We start from the raw sequence: 18,386 nt of genomic DNA on the forward strand, positions 1-18,386 counted from the left end.
AAAAATGATAAGCAATAATTCGCTTACCTGATAAGTGTAGGGTGTACAAGGAACGTAAAATTCTCTGCTCATAATCGAAACTCGGAGCGGTTGTAAAATCCAGCTGACGAATCTTGAGCAAGTGTCAAAATGCCGGTGGCGCCATCTTGAACTCGTCTGGAGTCGAGGTCGTCAAGCTGTCACGAGGAAAAATTCTTGATTTCTCCCAAGTATGAGTGCCATCGTTGGATTTTCTTCATGAAAATTTAATTACGTTGGTTTAATTAAACTTGTACATCTCGTTCGACCTCCAAAACATTAACAGGAATTCGAACACATCCGTTGTCAAATCACAGTACGAGTCACCAACACACAACACACTTTTCACGCTGTTATTAGGATGAGTGATCCATCGAATTAATCACAATGCTTTTAATTGGACGGTATCGTTACAAATGCTTAAAAAGTCGATTGATAGACGCCTGTTCACTGTTCGAAACTTTTCACGACACATCTATACGATGATAATTACGGCGTTATACCACCTTACTACGCCATTTTCATGTGCAGCATTTGACTTAACTATATTACAAACAAACCACCGTTCGCGTCCACTGGCTAGTGCCGACTGCCGCCAATCATGAACATCAAGCGGATAATAATCATGGCGGCGCGATGTTTCGTTGCACGTAGCGCCATCATGTAATTTATTTGAATCACAACTTAACTTCTGTCGATAATATAAATAACAAAAATTTTTTTTTATTTGTAATTTTTATATATATATATATGTAGCTTTTCGCTTATCAATGTATGTAGAAGCATAAGGAATATAAAAATATTTGATAAAAATATTATTTTTAGTCTATATCAATATATATTAATATTACTTTGTTACCGTGATATAAACTATATACATGTTAAGTGATTTCGATCAGTTAAAAATAAACTCAATGAAAAAGATTCTGGGCGACCTTGTAGTTATAAAAACTTGCGCAATCTGATACATTTTGATATGTTTTTATATACGCTTATAAATTTCTAAATGCGGAATAATTTTTGATAATTATTCTTTAAATCTTAGTACTAATCGCATATTAGTTTACAGAATTCTTTAAAACATATACTTATGTATACAAAAAATTTTATTATATTTTCGAAAATAGATATTGATTACAAATTATAAAATGTAAATTGCAAATTACAAAATGTTAAAATTTCTTTTGAAATTATATGTTTTACATATTTTTAAAAAATTAAATGAAATTGAAAATGAATAAACTAATAAAAAGCAATTAAGAAAACTTATCTTAAAATAATTTATATTATAATTATATAGATTAATTTAAAAATTATTAGCAAAGTGTAGTGTTTTTGCATCCAATTGTACAACAACATTTTCCTTTTGTAACTGCTCGAGGTGGATATTTTGAAGAAGGATGCTTCTTTTTTTGTGATTCAATTATTATATTTCGCGGTATCAAAATATCATTCCATGGAATCTCAACATCGGTAGTAACACAAGCCTCTTCTTGTATAGGCTGTATATCCATTGGCTTCTCGAGTACAAGATCATTCCAAGGAATTTCTAATGTAGAATCGCAACTCTCGATAGCATCTTTTTTCGAAGGTACAGTTTCCGTAATAATTAAATCTTTCCATGGTAAAAGCATAGTTCCTAAAGATTCTTTTTCCTCTGTTTCTTTTTCTTCCTTCTCATTATCTCGATCAGTCAAAGGAGTCAAGGAAACGTCTTGACGAATTTTCATGCCAACTGCTGGTAATACAATATCTTTCCATGGCAATTCAATCTTTGAATCGCATAATATAGATACACGTGAAAACTCCCTCCGTAAATCTTTTAAATATGGTTCATGCCACAATTCTTCCTCCGGATTATATACTAATGTTTGTCTCTTTCTTTTGCATTCTTTTCTTCGCTTTTGTAATTTTTTGCATTGACATCCTATCACTTTTCTTCCCTCATTCATAATAATTGAATATTATAATTAATTAAAATATATTCACATTTAATATAATATTAAGCTATAAATTAATATTTTAATATAACTTATTAATTTTCTGACATTATCTGACCTAGGGTTATAATTGGAATTAACGTAGTTGTTTTGTTTTACCATATATAGAGCATTGTTAATATAAGTATATGTATATGGAAAAAAAAATATCTTCTTGAAACAGAATGATGTCATACTTAAGATATAGACATATAAACTATAATTTATACAATAATAATATATTTCTCCTACTTTCGTTCCTCCTTTATTTTAAATTAATCATCTCAGAACATAAATTCACTATTATTATAGGTTAGTTACTAGATACTTGTTTTAAAGAAAGGAAACAGCGTAATGTGATAACTGCATAGTAAGTATTTGAAAATTATATGATCATCGTTAAACTGATGTATATATTTAGTATATGTATATACATATATACGTGGTATATAACACACATATGAATAAAATTCGTTTAATCACGCGCATTGGCCAATCATTTGTACCTTTCATCACGACATCTACCGAGAAATGATAGTATAATGTTAAAAATCCACTAGTTGCCGATAAAAGGAAATCCGTGGAGTCTCTGGCTTAATTTCACAATAAAAGGTGTAAGAGAAAACACAATAATATTATTTTCCTTTAAAATGTTCCTCCAATAAAATTTATTTGTTAAAATAATCCTAGACACAATTGCAAATAATTTGCTTGAATATGAAGGGGACAGTGCAAGAATAGCTCACGGATGCTGATTTGACCAACGCTGTAAGGCTACGTTTAGAAGGCAGCCATCTTGCAATCCCTAATCAAAGATCTTCGGCTAGCGGCTATCGCTGTCTGGTTTTCAGCCGGTTAATATCAACACACAGTTCAACAAATGGCTTTAAAACGAATTAATAAGGTACGTGAATGATCAGAGGTGTTCGTATTATACAAAGACAATCGGGTGTTGATGTGATGTGTGTCGAATGCGGTTGAACGCCCTTAACGATTTTGCAGTGAAGCAATGTGAGCCAGCATTGAAAATCATGTTGGCTTTTCCCCTTTTTTTTTGCATTCTTCGGTTGTGCTTTGATTTACTTGCGTACGCGTTTATATCGACATAGTGCATTATGCACGTTGCACAGTGCCACTTTGTGCCAGTGGACGTAGCTTCGGTGACAGTGAAAATCTAAAAAAATTTTAAGTGGCTAGCCGATAAATTGCCGGAAGTAACGTAAAACCGTGCATTACATACATCTATGTATACATATATGTTTACTCATATATACATATGCATAAAGTTATAGATAACTTAGAATTTACGAAAATTTCATTAATGTCTTCATAATCTATTTGTAGATAGAAATACTATTAGAAATCTTCTAATTAACCGTTACATATTTGTTTCATAATTTAGTATTAATAATTGTCACCATGTGACTGCAACTTAGTATGATAAAAAGAATCATTTAGAATTAATATATTTTTTATAATGTATGCTAATAATCTATCAATTATTATATTTCTTAATCAAGTTATAATTTAACGTAGAAGGACAAGAGAATAGAAAGTTCTACATGTATCGTTCTCAAAATAGTCATATAAAAGACAAAGTATATGTTACTTTCCCTTTTTACTTCATTTCTGTTATCTTGTTACATAAAATACAGAAAATATTATAAATGTTTTAACTCAGTCATATTTAATTTAATCATATTTTTCTTTTAAATTATTCATAAATTCATCTGAATTGATTTTTACATTTAATTGCATGAAACAATTAAATTTTTAAATTTAATTATATTTTTATATCTATTTTAATTCAATATAGATTCTTTACTTTAACCATTATACAATGATATGATATATTATGGTTATCTTATGTGTAAAACATATGAATTATTTTTAAGATATATATATATAAATAATATAATATAATATAAATGGATTATTTTATATATATGTATGAACTTGTATATTATAAATAAGATTTTGAAATTTAATTTATATTAATGATACATTTACATAATTATATATGTATATAGATATATACATATGTAAGAATGTTCTAGAATATTTTGTTTACACATGTTCATATATACTATATATCTATAGATATATAAATTTTAAAATTCAAAATTTTATTACACAAGACAAAAGAATATATTATTGATAATATATATGTATTAACAAAAATTTAAAAATAATTTAATTTAAAAATAATTTCTTGAAAATGAAACTACATATCATTGGAAGAAGTTATATATAAGATGTGAATTATTAAATAAGATTTATATATTTTTACATCTATCTAAAATATTTTATTTACATTATGCAAATTTATTGGTATTTAGGAACTTCAGGACCTTGGTAGAGATCCACCTGCGCAATGCTCTGCTGGTCCTGTAGGAGATGATCGTAAGTTCATTAAAAAATTATTATTTATACATTCATTTTAATTAAAGATTAGTAAATCATAATTGTCTTCATTGTTATTATTATACTTATTTATGAAACATATAATTTATATAATTTTTTTGATTCTTCTAAAATAAATAAATATATATATATATATTGTCAAGGGAAACTGAAATCATTTTTTCCATTATTTTTGTTTATTATTTGAACTTTTTGATGCTTTTATAAGTAAATATAATTTATCATTTAATTTTAACATGATCAATTATGATTTTTAATAAACTATAGCTTTTACATTTAATTCTCTACTTGCTTTCAGTATTCCATTGGCAAGCAACTATTATGGGACCAGTAAGTATATAATGATTTTAATATTATATTACATGAATTAATTAAATATTTATTATTGAAATGCATATCTTAGAAATATTAATGTACATATAAATATAATTTAAGTATTATTTTCAAGTATCTTCACTTTCACTCTGATATTTAAAGGTAATTTTTAAGTAATGAAATTTATATTGTACTATTTATGGCTAATAATTTCATGTAAAAATATATAACCCAATGCATGTAATAATCGATAAGATTTTATAAATCATTTTTCATTATTATATTATAATATTTATGTAATATTATAATATTTATTTTTATTTACAGTAATTATATTTACTATTTTACTATATTTATCATTAATAATAATATTGAAAATTAATTATTAAATTTTATTAAATATAATTTTAAAAAGATATTTTTTCTTTTTTTTTATATATGTTAAAAAAAAATTATAAATATTGATAAAATTTACATCATATTTTAAAATAATCACAATTAAATATTATATATTTAGAAATAAATGTTATTTTCAGCCTGACAGTCCATACCAAGGAGGAGTATTTTTCCTTACAATTCATTTCCCCACAGATTATCCATTTAAACCACCTAAGGTATATTAATAAAATTTTCAGAGTATTTTATTATATAACAACATATAAATAATATATTAATTCTATATGTTAATTATATATATATATATATATATAGGTTGCTTTTACAACCAGAATTTATCATCCAAATATCAACAGTAATGGAAGTATTTGTTTGGATATTTTAAGATCGCAATGGTCCCCAGCACTTACCATATCAAAGGGTTTGTAGAAAATTTTAAATAACAGGATGAAGAAAACGATAATAGCATAATATTTTTATGAAATTTAATGTAATCTTATCATTTTAATGTAATCTTTAGAAGAAAAAAATTTTTTTTTCTAGTGTTACTGTCAATATGCTCTTTGCTGTGCGATCCAAATCCAGATGACCCTTTGGTACCAGAGATAGCAAGGTTATACAAAACTGATAGGGAGAAGTACAATGAATTGGCACGTGAATGGACGCGCAAGTATGCCATGTGATGCGTCAATCTCCGTTGATTTCAACATCTAAAAACCACCAACAAGCAGCCCCAGCCTATTGCCACTTATGCATCAGCACCGATTGAAATTAGCTATGGCTCGTCTACTTTAAAACTTAAGCCAGTACTCGGGTTCGAAGAATGCTCAGACAAACGTGATCAATCTGAAGTTCCCTTCGTACCGAGAGGCCTGCGAATATTGAGACGTTGCCACAATGGCAATTGAGGCAATTTGAAAGGTGGTCACATAACATTATATATATATATATAAATCAGGAAAAAAAAAAAAAAGAAACATGTCCGCTTTGATTTTCATAAATAAAAATGGAAGTAAAATATAGGAGAGTGAAAGTAGGATTTGTATTTGAATTTAATAGTTTAATTTCTAATTATTGTGCTTATAATATCGTAATATTATATACCTACTTTCTCAGTGAAATGAAAACCTTGAACTGACAGCACACCGATTGTTAGTTTTAACGCAAGTGAGCAATGTTTGCCCGTCCCTTGGAACGATGCGGTCACTTTTTTGTAAGACTGGGCTATATATAAATACTACTGAAACTATACCTGTATGTTTTGTTCAATTATTAAAATTCCTTACCTATCTAACAAATTCTACGAGTAACTCGAAATTTATAGTTTGGTTCCTGTGTGTGTGTAGTAATTTAATTATGCATATCGTTAATCGATAAATTGGACTATACATCTTAAAATAATTCAACGTACGTAAAATAATAAATTTTGGTGACTTAAATGACCGCGACATAAGTACCTGCCGTTCATGGGCCCGTGCGATACTAATATCAATCAAAGGCATTCACGATTTCTTATGACGTCGTTTGGCTTTATTTACATATGAAAAATGTAGTCATCGATGTCACTATTTATCGATAAATGATGAGAGCGAAATACATTTTGTTTGAATTCTTATATAAAACGCGTTATAAAATAGATAAGAAATGTTTCAAAGAGCCCTAGAGCTTAACAATGGATTTGTAAAATCCTCTGAATTCATTTTATAATAGTGCGTCATTATATAATCAATAAAGTCATGCGTCGTACCTTGCGAATTAAGAATTCGCCCGTCGCTATGTTTTACTCGAATCAATGCGTTAATTATTGTTTTGCGTGTAAATTTTTCTTTAAGCGATTTTTTATTATTTAGTACTTGTCTTAAGTTTCCTTTCCATCCACAATATAAGTATATACATACCATCACATCTTTCATTATTATATTAAAACTCGTATATTATCATGACAGTAAAATCATCCTTTAAAATTGATCTAAGTTTTTTCAAATACGTTTTCAATCGTTATATATTTTTGCAATTTATTGTGGCTGTAAAGGATTACAGTAAGATTTCAAATTATTTGCAAAATCCATTGCAATTTTTACAAGATAAAAGAACATGTTGTCATTCACGATAACATGTTGTTTATCGATAGTTTGTTCAAACTAATTTAGAAACAATGCACCTCTCGTTGGTGCTAGCAGTGTTTCGGCTTCTAATCCTAGGTAACAAATACAATCCGAGATATCATAAAGATGGTCACTTAATTAGAGAGTAAGTAAACGATTTTGTCTTGCGAATGGTGTAAAGTGCGTTAACGAGCAAGTTTTGAATGTAATCGGTGCTTAAAATATGGCAAGCTCACGGAGCGAATACGAAGCCTAGAAAAGACAAATCGATTAGTATGTAATATGGTATATCACTTGTTAATGTCGATTTTGTCTCATACGATCGTGTACTGCTGTAATTTAATTACAAGTAAATGCGCGGCAAATCAGGTATTTAAATATTTGCCTCGAAAATGGATCATCGTTCATCTCTATTAGAAGGAAAACTACTCATGTGTAATTAATTATTATTACCACATCTCATGTGTAATTATTATTATACATATTATAATTAATTATTATTATTTTAGCATTAGCCCTTTATATAATAAATTTCAAATAATGATAAGGTATATCTATTCTGATCACTTATAAACTACGATCATTGGCGATTATAGACAATTATCTTGATATTTCTATTTTATTTCATATTTTATACGTACTACAATTCTGTTATTGTCATTGTTGCCTTTTATTTATGTATTTTAAATCTGCAACATCTGCAATATGTGCCTTGACCGAATTTCGAAACTGGTAATTTAAACTTTTCAAAATAAGTCTTTCGTTAATTTTAAACAAAAATTCAATATCCGCGTAAAATTGTAAATGTTACTGCATTTTCTTTATTAATTTTTTAACTTAACTTAACTTTTAACTTAGGATAAAACGAAATTTTAAGAATAAAATCGATGTATCAGATTGATCTACAGTTTCATAACTGTAGACGAAAAAAGGGGACAAACAAAGAATCTTCGAACGATCGGAGTTTAAGGTACACGTTTGAACCAGCAGATGTCTTTGTTAGACTTTCACGAAGGATTGACGCATCTTATATCCGTTGTACAATTTTTAGATACGCTGAAAAAAAAAAAACCGTGGAACGGTGAAAGTGGCAATGCTTTCCCCCTTTTGCTCTGGCTGCTCTTGACCGTTGTGCACCTATTTTACAACAGTGTTGGCGGAAACCTGCTGAAACAGCGAAGTCAGTGATGGAGATAAGCATATCTTTATCTGATCAACGAATTTCAAGACTCTTGGAAAAAATGTAATCACAAACAAGAATCCAATTAAAGTTTATTCATTTTAATCATTTCTTCGAGTTGTAAGTTTAGTTTACATTGAATTTAAACAAATACGAATATATATTTTCGAAATTTAAATACATTCTTTATCATTATAATATTAAAAAATTAATTTTAATATAAATACGATTTAACTATATATACGAAAATATAGAATCTATTCTTTTTGATTCAAAGAATTAAAAGTTCATAAGAAATAATTTTTTTATCGTGATAGTAAAATGATATTGATATAATTATTTTATAATTATAAGTAATATATTATTTTCAGGAATCTCTGATTAAAAACTTTATGCGAATACGTGACAATTAATATCTTTACAATAAAGATTTTATCTATTTACGATTCTATTTACAGAATATTTAAAATATTTTAAAATGTTAATTGTTATTCAAAATTTTATCAAGTTTTATCGCACCGCGTTAATATAATTCGTATTTTTTTTATCCCGTATATTAAGCAAATTTAACAATATATATTAATATAATTAATAATTAATAATGTCAATAAAAATTAAATTGAATAATAATAAAAACTTCGCGATAATATTTTTATATTTATTTCTTCGCTATTTTTAACATTTAGTATTTCTAATTAATTTTGTGAAACATATTTTTTTACGATTAGCCTTTTCTTTATACGAATGTAGGACATCGGCAACTATATGACTTACGTATTTATATAATTAAGTTCCAAAAATAGTCATCCATTTCATTTTTGCTGAACTTCAAACTTAATACGTTCATTATTAATAAAAATTATGATTTTTTATATCATTTATTTTAATATATAAATAATGCGTGGGCATCTTCTTAATATATAAAGAATTTTCTCTTTATCTCGGATCGTATAATAAGGAGAATAGAAAGTTTGGAAAAACGAAGTTGTCCAGTATTACTCATAAGTGTTCTACTAAAATATAACAAACGGATTTAAACTTGTACTCTTTTCTATTCTCTTAATATATTCTTATATCTCTAATCTATTATACATAATAAATATAAATATAATTTTTCGTCTCAATAATTCCATGTTAATAAACTGTTTCAATCATTACTGTTTATTTACATAAAAATAAAATCAATATCATTTCTCATAATTAAATATCAATTTAATTTATATCACGTACAAAACTATAAAAATTATATTAATATTAAGCACAATATAATTATGGTAATAAAAAAAAAGAAAAAGATAAATACTATTAAACTTCTTCAATAATCAAATAAATATAAATACTTATATAATTATTCTCTAAAAATAAAACTGAAAACACGAAAAAAATAAAGAGTATTTAACGATCCGTTTAAATCATAACATAAATAAATGTTCTTAACAAAACATCGTAAACTTATTAATCAAATTTGTTCTAAAAAGACACGACAAACAGAACAACAGCCGAGCGAGGCAAGAACGTGTAAAGCATAAGAACGTAAGATGGTGATTAACGCGGAGATAGAGTGAAAATAAAAAGTCGAGCCCATCGCTAGCCCGTAGTACGGGAATGTGTTTCGATCTATCGAGCGGCGCTTTGGACCGTCTGGTTACAGTGCAGTTTGTTCAGTGTCAGTGCTGTTCTCGGCACGTTCGGGGATCGAGGCGGAGGATAAGGTGATTCGCTCGTTGTAGTGGATAGACACGCATGATCGTCGGAAGAATGTGTCGATAGATCGACGACCGAGTGACTTGCTGCACCCGCCGCGACCTTTTCAAAACGTTGATTGCGATCGCTCGATAAACACTCGCGTCGCGAGGGCTTCGTAACCAGACGACACGCCGCAGCCAAGTGGTACGTAGGCATTAAATGTTAACGTTAACCAGACAGACGAAACGTTGTTCGCGATTATTGTCAGGGCTCCAACAAAGGGGGAACGTTTTAAATCATTGTAAAGTGGCATATATCACGCTGGAATTGCAATTAGCGTGGTACGTATCTGTGTCCCCCGGTGTCGCGTTCACTTGTCGACGCGCTTTGTGTTTACGAACAAACGCGTGCATTCATCCATCGTCTGATTCTTCGCCGAGAGTTTTCACTAACAAATTACAATTGTGTTACATGACCGGTCATAACGTGACAACGTAAACCATATTTTATACTCTGGTCTCGTAGTCGTTGCCACTTTTACTTATCGATACTTTGCCGCGAAGAAATAATGAATATTGGAAAAGGTATTTATTATATTGATAGAAATATTGTAAATGTGGGATCGCGACTTGTGTGTGTCTGTGTTTTCTTTTTTTAATTTTCCTTCATCTTGCAAAATAATTGCAAAATTAAATTGTTAATTATGATATAAATTTTTACTTTGTTAATTCTCGTTAATTTCACATGTATAAATTTTGATTTAAATAAAGAAAGCTAAATAAAGAAAGCTAATTTGATTACAATTAATTGTTAATCTTGTTGAAAGTTTATTAATTTTAATTGCGATTCAATTTTAATTGCAAATTACAAATTGAATTAAAAAATATATATTATGCAGATTTATTCGAAAAAATTTATTTTATTTATTTATTACATACTTTTCTTGAACGAAGTAATGGTGGTTAATGATATTCGTACGTAAATTAAATATATACATGAATATTTGTATTCCACTAATTTATGCATTAAAGGAAAAACTACTTTTGACGTATTTTAAGTTTCCTTTTAAATCAACATGGAAATACATTTTTTTGTATATAATTATATATGTAAATGTTAAACTCACGTCTCACATGTAGACATTGTACTTATGAATTTAACATCATATTTATATCGTAATACAAAAGATACATTAAAAAAAGAAGAAAAAGAAAAAATTTTAAGTACCATGTAGATACAAGAAAACCGTAAGAAATTAAATTTCTACATATATAAATACAATTTTCTTTATCAATTTTAACTAGCTTTAACATGAATAATATTGTAATATAATGCTGATAAAAAGATTGTGTTTTTTCACTTATATTTTCCACGATAAATATAATGTGATGATTAAATTCAGAAAAAGAAAAAAATATAATGCGATTAAATTAGAAAAAAAAAAAAAAATACTTTGATCTCGGAAAAAAAGAAAAAAAGAATTATCGACAATAGTTATCTGAAAACGGAAGCGCGGAGTCCACTTGTTCTATGGAGCGCCTTCAACTTTCTCGTGGATTAAACGCAAAAGATTGAGTGCGCAAGAGAGAGTGAACAGATATCTTGTAAACACACGAAATAACCAGACTACGGGTACAGCTTTCCGGATATTATTCTTTATCGAGCATTTCGAAAGTTTACGACCAAAAGAATCGAAAGAAAAATCTAGAATTATATTCCTTTTCTTACTCAAATATACGAGATTTTATTAGAAATGTTCAAGCAAAAAGCCGAGTCGTTAAAAATGCTTCTTGTTTACCATAATTTTTAGTTCTTTTTTTTTTCAGTCTCCATTCCACATCTAATAAATTCCTTCTCGATAATACAAAATTCGACGCAAAAAACGGGAAAATCTTACAAGATATCTTTTTGTCGAGATCTCCTCGTGTAGAGTACGTAGAAAATATTTCCTCTGCAAAGGATTCGCGTGTGAAAGGATAGTCGCGTGCACGAGATTTCCTTCGGCGAGAAGTTTAAAAAACACTTTGAAAGTGGCCATTACATTAAAAACTCGACTTGTTAGAAAACGACTCTTGTCACTATACTCTTCGTCGATTGATATGGAAACCAAAGCAAGGATCTGTAAAGAAGATCTTGGGCGTATGAATGCGAATGAATGCAATGAAACTCGAACGCACTAATGAGAATAATGAAATAAACGTTATATTTTGATTGCACTTCTATTCGATTTAAAAAGCAACTTGAATAGACCCTCAACAAAAATTTCTTTGATAATATACGATTCAATCGATTTATTTTCTTTTTTCTTTCTTTAAGCCTTATTTTTCAATTATATAATCGAGATAAGAAAATGAGAAGTACACATCGAATAGATAATAACAAATATCTTGGACATTATGAAAAAAACATTTAATCAAGACTGTAAAAGTTTCCTATTCATATTAAATAGATTATTTTACATAATATATTGTATATAAATATTTATAGCATTGAATAAATTATACTAATTCATCATTTAATAGTAATGTTTTGTATCATTTAATAATTTTTTAACTTAATTAAGTTAAAAAATATTTAAATAAACATTTTAAATAAATAAAGAGGAACGAAATAAAACGTGGAAATTCTCACTTTAGATAAACAAAATACTGTAGCGGTGTAAAAGTTTTGGACGTCATCTATCGAAAATTAATTTATTTCTATAAATAAAGAATTATTTAGTGCCATTTTATAAACTTTTCACGCTTTATATAATTTTATAAAAAAAAATATTTCTTTTTACGATCTGAAGGCAATAAATTTAATATTTGAACATTAGAAGATCCACTAACTCTTATAGTCTAGAAGAATTTTATTCGATATTCGATGATTACGATTATTATCTGCGTTTAAGCAATTATATCATTACCGACGAAGAAAAAAAAAAGTTTACTGAATTGGAATTGATTCATTCAACTAAACTAGTCAAAGGCTAACATATACGATCCTATATAATCACGACTGTAAACTGTATTATAAATTCAATATATGTAAAGATCTTATAGCCCTATTCATCCTTCCATTTACAGACTAGAGGATATTGAAATATTTTTCAATGATGAAATTACTAGCGGGTGTGGAAGAAGTAAGCGATCAAAGTGAAAAGCAACCTAACGACGATCAACAGCACAACAACAACCATGAGAAGCAACCAAAAACAGATATCACCCAAGAGACTCTCAAATTACTTACTGGAGAGGTAAATGTGAAAGTTATTATCGTTCAACATCGTTTAACGATATAATTGCAATCATTTTTTTTTTTTTTTTTACGGCGTTAATTATTTTTTTCTCGAAGTGGGATGATTTCATCGGTACTGGAAACATTTCGAGATTTTTTAACGAACGAATAATTGCAAGCACGTGTTTACGTATTCCAACCATAACTTTCACTTTGACCAGTTCATAATTACTGTTAGATCACACGGTATTCAAGTATTGTATTATGCACAGTATGCTCCATTTTTGTTTGAAAAACTTCGGCTTTACAAAACGTCGATATGCATTTCTGAGTATGTAGGTTGTTCACCGATTTACGTATAACGTACGTGATTATTCTTTGCTTATTATTCCACGTCTATCAAGGTTACGAGTGAATTTCTAACGCAAGTATACAAGTGTAACCGATCAACATTAGCATTCTCTTTTCGTTCGATTCCAGTTAAAAATCAGTTGACTGAGAATAGGCATTTTAAATTTGAGAAAAAATGATTATTAATATTTTATCAGTAAAGAAATCTTGGAATAATCAATACCCTGAAATTATCATTATTAGAATAATAATTCTAATAGAAGATAAAATGAGGAAATTTATTATTAATTTTTTTTTTTTTAAATATATCGAATGAATTATCATTTTGATTAGAAAGCAACTTTCTAATCGTGATTGGTTGATCAATGATGTAGAAAAATTGAAGAAATATATAAGTATTGAGAAATACGAATAATAGGATAGTGGGATAAGTGTAAATAATAGTGATAGTGAAATATTAGCTATCTATTGTTATCAAATAAAACTATAGAAAAACTTTCAAAACACAATGTAGTTAAATCCGAATAAATTGGAGAATGTACTGATCCTAGGTGGAAAAAGTAAAATATGCTCGTACATACGGCATAGCTAGAAGCTAGAACTGGCGCTAATGTAAAGTGAAAAATCGATTTCGCTAGTGAAAGATACAGAAAAGATGAGAAAGAAAGCCCGTGGTATAAACTTGACACAGTGAGATGAAAGGCAAGTCCCGTTGCGACCTACTTAATAGCTTTCGAGATAGCAACTAAATCTTTGTGGCTATATCCTGAAATCATCTATTCATAATTACGATGAGTCAACAGAGTAGTTGAAAAGTAGTTGACTTTATTGGTCATTTACGGGTAAAGAAAACATACAAAGAAACTTATCTTATTAAACTTTTATTATTGTAGAAAATAGCTACTTGACATTGTGACTATTGGATAAATTATTTCAAGCGTACGCCTATGTTTCTATATTTTATCACATGCATTACAGATTTTACCTGATCTATCCATCTATTTTCATTTCATTATTTTTAATATATCCAATATCCAGCTTAAGACGGATAACTGAATCATTTTGGTAAATTATAATAAAAGTAAAACAATTGTATTACTTACTTTTTTAATGTCTGTTTGAAAAGAATTTCCATATTTTTTATATTTTTTACAAAGTATAATACTTTTAAGTTATATAAACGCATTATGTAACCACGACTCGGATCTAATAATTTCTATTATCATGCTATTGTAATCAATTACAATTTATTATAAAAATATTCTAACATATTAACGACGAATAAAAGTAAAAAATATCGAGATAATGTAATAATTTCTCTCAGGTATACCGTAAAACCTCCAAAAAGTTGGAGGATTCACCTATTAAAGGTAAACTTACGCCGGAAGACGAAGAAAAAATGAGACGCCTTTTGCCTTACGAAGAAGCTCCTGAATATCTTCAACACAATCCTTATATTCTTCATGGTTATCGAGGATACCTTACTACGAAGCTATGTATCGAAAGGTATATAGTTACATAATATGTGTACATATGCATGCATGAAATTAGATGTTAGTATGATTTGTCAATATATATCATATAATAGAAACACGTTAAATAATCTAAAAAAAAAAAAAAAAAAAAAAAAGATCATAAGCATCTTTCTGTTAAATAAATGTTAAAAGAAATGTTTTTTCTATACAATGTGAGAAATAAAAGATAAAATCATAATTTTTATCAATTTTTAAATCTGGGTGGGTATAACGATATAATATCAGCAGAAATCTACAGCATCAGGTTGCGTGTTGCATAGCAATTTGACAAAAAAAAAAAAAAATACTTATTTCAGTATATTCTGGTGGACAAATGAAACGGTAAATATATGGAGTCACATATTCGGATGGATGTTATTTTTCGGTCTGACCCTGTACGACCTATGTCTACTGAATATTCACGCACCTTTTGGTGATAAAATGATAGTAGCACTTCTATTAGTTTGTTTTCAGGTAATGTTTAAAAATACGATGCTTAAAAAAATATATATAAAAAAAAAAAGTAAGATAAAATTACCGTTTCAGGCGTGTATGATATTATCATCGGTGTATCACACATTTTCTTGCCGAAGTGAACGCGATTATTGGTGTTTCTTATCATTTGATTTGTTCGGCATTGCTTTAAGTCTTTTATCAATATACATGTCTGGAATTTATTATGCTTTTTGGTGTCATACGGTAAGCAAATTAATAATAAATAAATAATTAAAAATATTATAATTATAATTACTCAAAGATATTATTGGTATACTATATGTATCTAATCTTTTCATATATTCGTTATATTTCCTATTTTAACGTAAACTTTAGCTAAAAAAAAAAATATTCTTTATCATATTATTCAAAATAAACAAGAGAAAATATTTTTTCTCTTTCCTTTTTTCTCCTTTTCTTTTAGATTAGAAAAAAAATTATTATTAATAGCAAATATCTCCCTTTATCCAGGAATTACAGAGATTTTATCTCATAACCGTATTAGCAATTTTTATATTTGCAATGGTGTTGCAAATACCAAAATTAAATGTCAATGGTAACGTCAAGCTAGTCGTTTTTGTCGCTTGGGCAGCTTATGGAGTTTTGCCAACGCTGCATTGGAGCATTGTTATGGGCGGTTTGGACAACCCGATCGTTAGAATGTTGCTTCCAAGGGTATTAGGAATGTATATTATTAGTGGTGTAGCATTCGCTATTTACCTGAGCAAAATACCAGAACGCTTTTGTCCAGGTAATTGCAAATACTGTTGACCTCTTTTTCATGAAATACAATAAAAAATTGTATGGTTAAAATTTAATTTTGTACAATGTAATGTTGCATGCTGTATCATTGGAATTTTACTTTGTTAAAGGATGGGTAGATTATATTGGTTCTTCTCATCAATGGTGGCACGCGTTGGTAGTATTGGCTCTTTATTATTGGCACAATACTGGAATGCTTTATGTAGAATACAGAATGAACCACGGTTGTCCAACCAGTATAAGATCATTATGACAAACACAGACTGGCGACCAATCAGGTATAAAAGACATTTTTAAATATTTACCTTTAATTCCAGAGAATCTTAGTTCTTTCTTTTACGAATTTTTTTACTTTCATTTTTATTAATTTCTTTTATGAATTTCAAACATATTAATTTCTTATTTACCTTGTTTCATCCCAACAGAATTATGTAATTATGTAATTGAATAATAATGATTTAATATAGCGAATATTTCAGGTTTTATTATGGAATGCGCTTGCGCTATGGAATTTAATGTTTGGTCGCCAGAATATTACAACAAGCTACCATTTTATGCTGTTGAGAGAAAGACAACTTGCGCAATTGAGAATCCATTACAAGCGTACCTTCATCGGCAGACAATCTAATATCACAATGCGCAATATTCGCAATATATATATATATGTATATATATATTTGAGATATTATTATTGCGAATTCTTTGACAACGTCTTGATAATATTTTTCTAACACTAGTGATTTTAATTTATTTTATATTTATACATTTTAAATAGATGAATTGCATTTTCCTTTCATTCGTATAATTTTTATAACAAACAATCTTCATTTATTTTATTTCTATTGAGAGAAATATGATTTTCTAATATTTTTTTTTTGTTGCAATAATTATTATCGAGAATAAAAAGCAAAAATGATAAATGCACGTACACTTTATAATATTTGATAATGTATTTTCTCGTAAGTAATTATACTTATGAAAATGTTTGTACAAGTAAAAAAAGTTCGTTAAAAGTTTGTACATTTGGATATTTATTATTCAATAACCAAAATTTCTTGTGTATATTATAAAATACTATTTGTAAAAAGTATATTATAAGGTAGACAATAGATATAGAAAAATGATAATTTCTTTGATTCTGAACAGTGCCTGAACCAAGATTATACCTTGCATTTTTCAATATATGAAAAATAAACGTACATTTTGTACGTATAAATAAAAGAATTTGAAAATACATCTTTGCCAATTTTTATATGATATTGTTAAAATTAAAAGTATTTAAATGAAATGATTATGAATAAAATATTGTTAATCCTTTCAATTGTTAAATAAAATTGTTGTCTAAACGTATATTATTTTCATCTTTTAATAATTCTAATAATATTACATATATTTGTATATGTATCTTATATCTAAATGTCTTAATATCCCTTAGATTATATTTTTTAATCAATATATTGGATAAAAAATAAAGCTAAACAGATATTGAAATCGTTTTTAATTACATAAATTTTCGAGCAACGATAGACAAGGAAAACAAGTAATAAAAGCAGGACAGAGATAGTATAAAAATTATGGAATGAGCGCCATCTTCAGAGTGCCGCAAATGAAACACATAAAGAAAGGATAGAAAATAATAAGAGAAGGATAGAGATAAGAATTGACCATTAGCGACATCTCTCGAGTGCTAAAGATACCTTTTGAAAGATAAATTTCGAAGGATAAGTTAGAATAAGAATAAAGAATCAACGCCATCTCTCGGATATATTTATAAATTTAGCTAGAAAAAATGTCAAAGATACTCAAGAGATGGCGCTGCGAGTCAATTCTATCCTATCTCTATCCTTTTTTTATTATTTTCTGTTCTTTTTTTTATGTTTCATTTGCGGCACTCTGAAGATGGCGCTGATTCCCTAATTTTTATACTATCTCTATCTCTTTC

The 18,386-nt window shown here is 28.0% G+C and overlaps 4 protein-coding genes and 1 long non-coding RNA gene across 11 annotated transcripts in view; 3 read left to right on the forward strand and 2 right to left on the reverse strand.

Annotated features, from left to right (window-relative positions):
- jvl (javelin-like) overlaps positions 1-825 on the reverse strand; it is an 82,345-nt gene extending 81,520 nt beyond the window's left edge. For all 3 annotated transcript variants that reach the window (XM_086904083.1, XM_086904082.1, XM_086904085.1), the window contains exon 1: positions 28-825. In XM_086904083.1, coding sequence (XP_086760209.1) covers positions 28-72 — 45 coding nt within the window. In that variant the 5' untranslated portion in view covers positions 73-825. The remainder of the gene's footprint in view (positions 1-27) is intronic.
- A 281-nt stretch (positions 826-1,106) lies between these two features.
- Positions 1,107-2,507, reverse strand: LOC105735777 (uncharacterized). Its single transcript, XM_012487950.3, has one exon. It carries the CDS (start codon positions 1,968-1,970, stop codon positions 1,335-1,337), a length of 636 nt encoding a protein of 211 aa, XP_012343404.1. The 5' UTR covers positions 1,971-2,507; the 3' UTR covers positions 1,107-1,334.
- Positions 2,325-6,383, forward strand: eff (ubiquitin-conjugating enzyme E2 eff). Of its 3 annotated transcripts, none has more exons than XM_086904095.1 (7): positions 2,325-2,367; positions 2,721-2,901; positions 4,337-4,400; positions 4,720-4,751; positions 5,273-5,350; positions 5,448-5,553; positions 5,676-6,383. In XM_086904095.1, the coding sequence occupies exons 2-7, from the start codon at positions 2,878-2,880 to the stop codon at positions 5,813-5,815; spliced, it is 444 nt and encodes a 147-aa protein (XP_086760221.1). In that variant the 5' UTR covers positions 2,325-2,367; positions 2,721-2,877; the 3' UTR covers positions 5,816-6,383. The 3 variants fall into 3 exon arrangements, with proteins under 3 accessions (XP_086760221.1, XP_012343406.1, XP_086760220.1); XM_012487952.3 differs by lacking the exon at positions 2,325-2,367 and adding an exon at positions 2,462-2,609 and having other exon boundaries at positions 2,688-2,901; XM_086904094.1 differs by lacking the exon at positions 2,325-2,367 and adding an exon at positions 2,531-2,611.
- Positions 6,384-6,806: 423 nt separating this feature from the next.
- LOC147658263 (uncharacterized) lies at positions 6,807-8,522 on the forward strand. Its single transcript, XR_015290919.1, has 2 exons — positions 6,807-8,207; positions 8,289-8,522. It is a non-coding gene; the product is annotated as an uncharacterized LOC147658263 (long non-coding RNA).
- Positions 8,523-9,895: 1,373 nt separating this feature from the next.
- Positions 9,896-17,794, forward strand: LOC100866304 (progestin and adipoQ receptor family member 3). Of its 3 annotated transcripts, none has more exons than XM_003694528.3 (8): positions 9,896-10,307; positions 13,172-13,341; positions 14,998-15,179; positions 15,505-15,661; positions 15,734-15,886; positions 16,154-16,433; positions 16,555-16,722; positions 16,924-17,794. In XM_003694528.3, exons 2-7 carry the CDS (start codon positions 13,198-13,200, stop codon positions 16,695-16,697), a joined length of 1,059 nt encoding a protein of 352 aa, XP_003694576.1. In that variant the 5' UTR covers positions 9,896-10,307; positions 13,172-13,197; the 3' UTR covers positions 16,698-16,722; positions 16,924-17,794. The 3 variants fall into 3 exon arrangements, with proteins under 3 accessions (XP_003694576.1, XP_012343430.1, XP_086760218.1); XM_012487976.3 differs by having other exon boundaries at positions 10,252-10,687; XM_086904092.1 differs by having other exon boundaries at positions 10,281-10,444.
- The last annotated feature ends 592 nt before the right edge of the window (positions 17,795-18,386 follow it).

Source organism: Apis florea, unplaced genomic scaffold (assembly GCF_048593485.1).
Source record: "Apis florea isolate Af1SG1 unplaced genomic scaffold, ASM4859348v1 contig_2293_pilon, whole genome shotgun sequence".
In the NCBI taxonomy this organism is placed as follows: domain Eukaryota; kingdom Metazoa; phylum Arthropoda; class Insecta; order Hymenoptera; family Apidae; genus Apis; species Apis florea.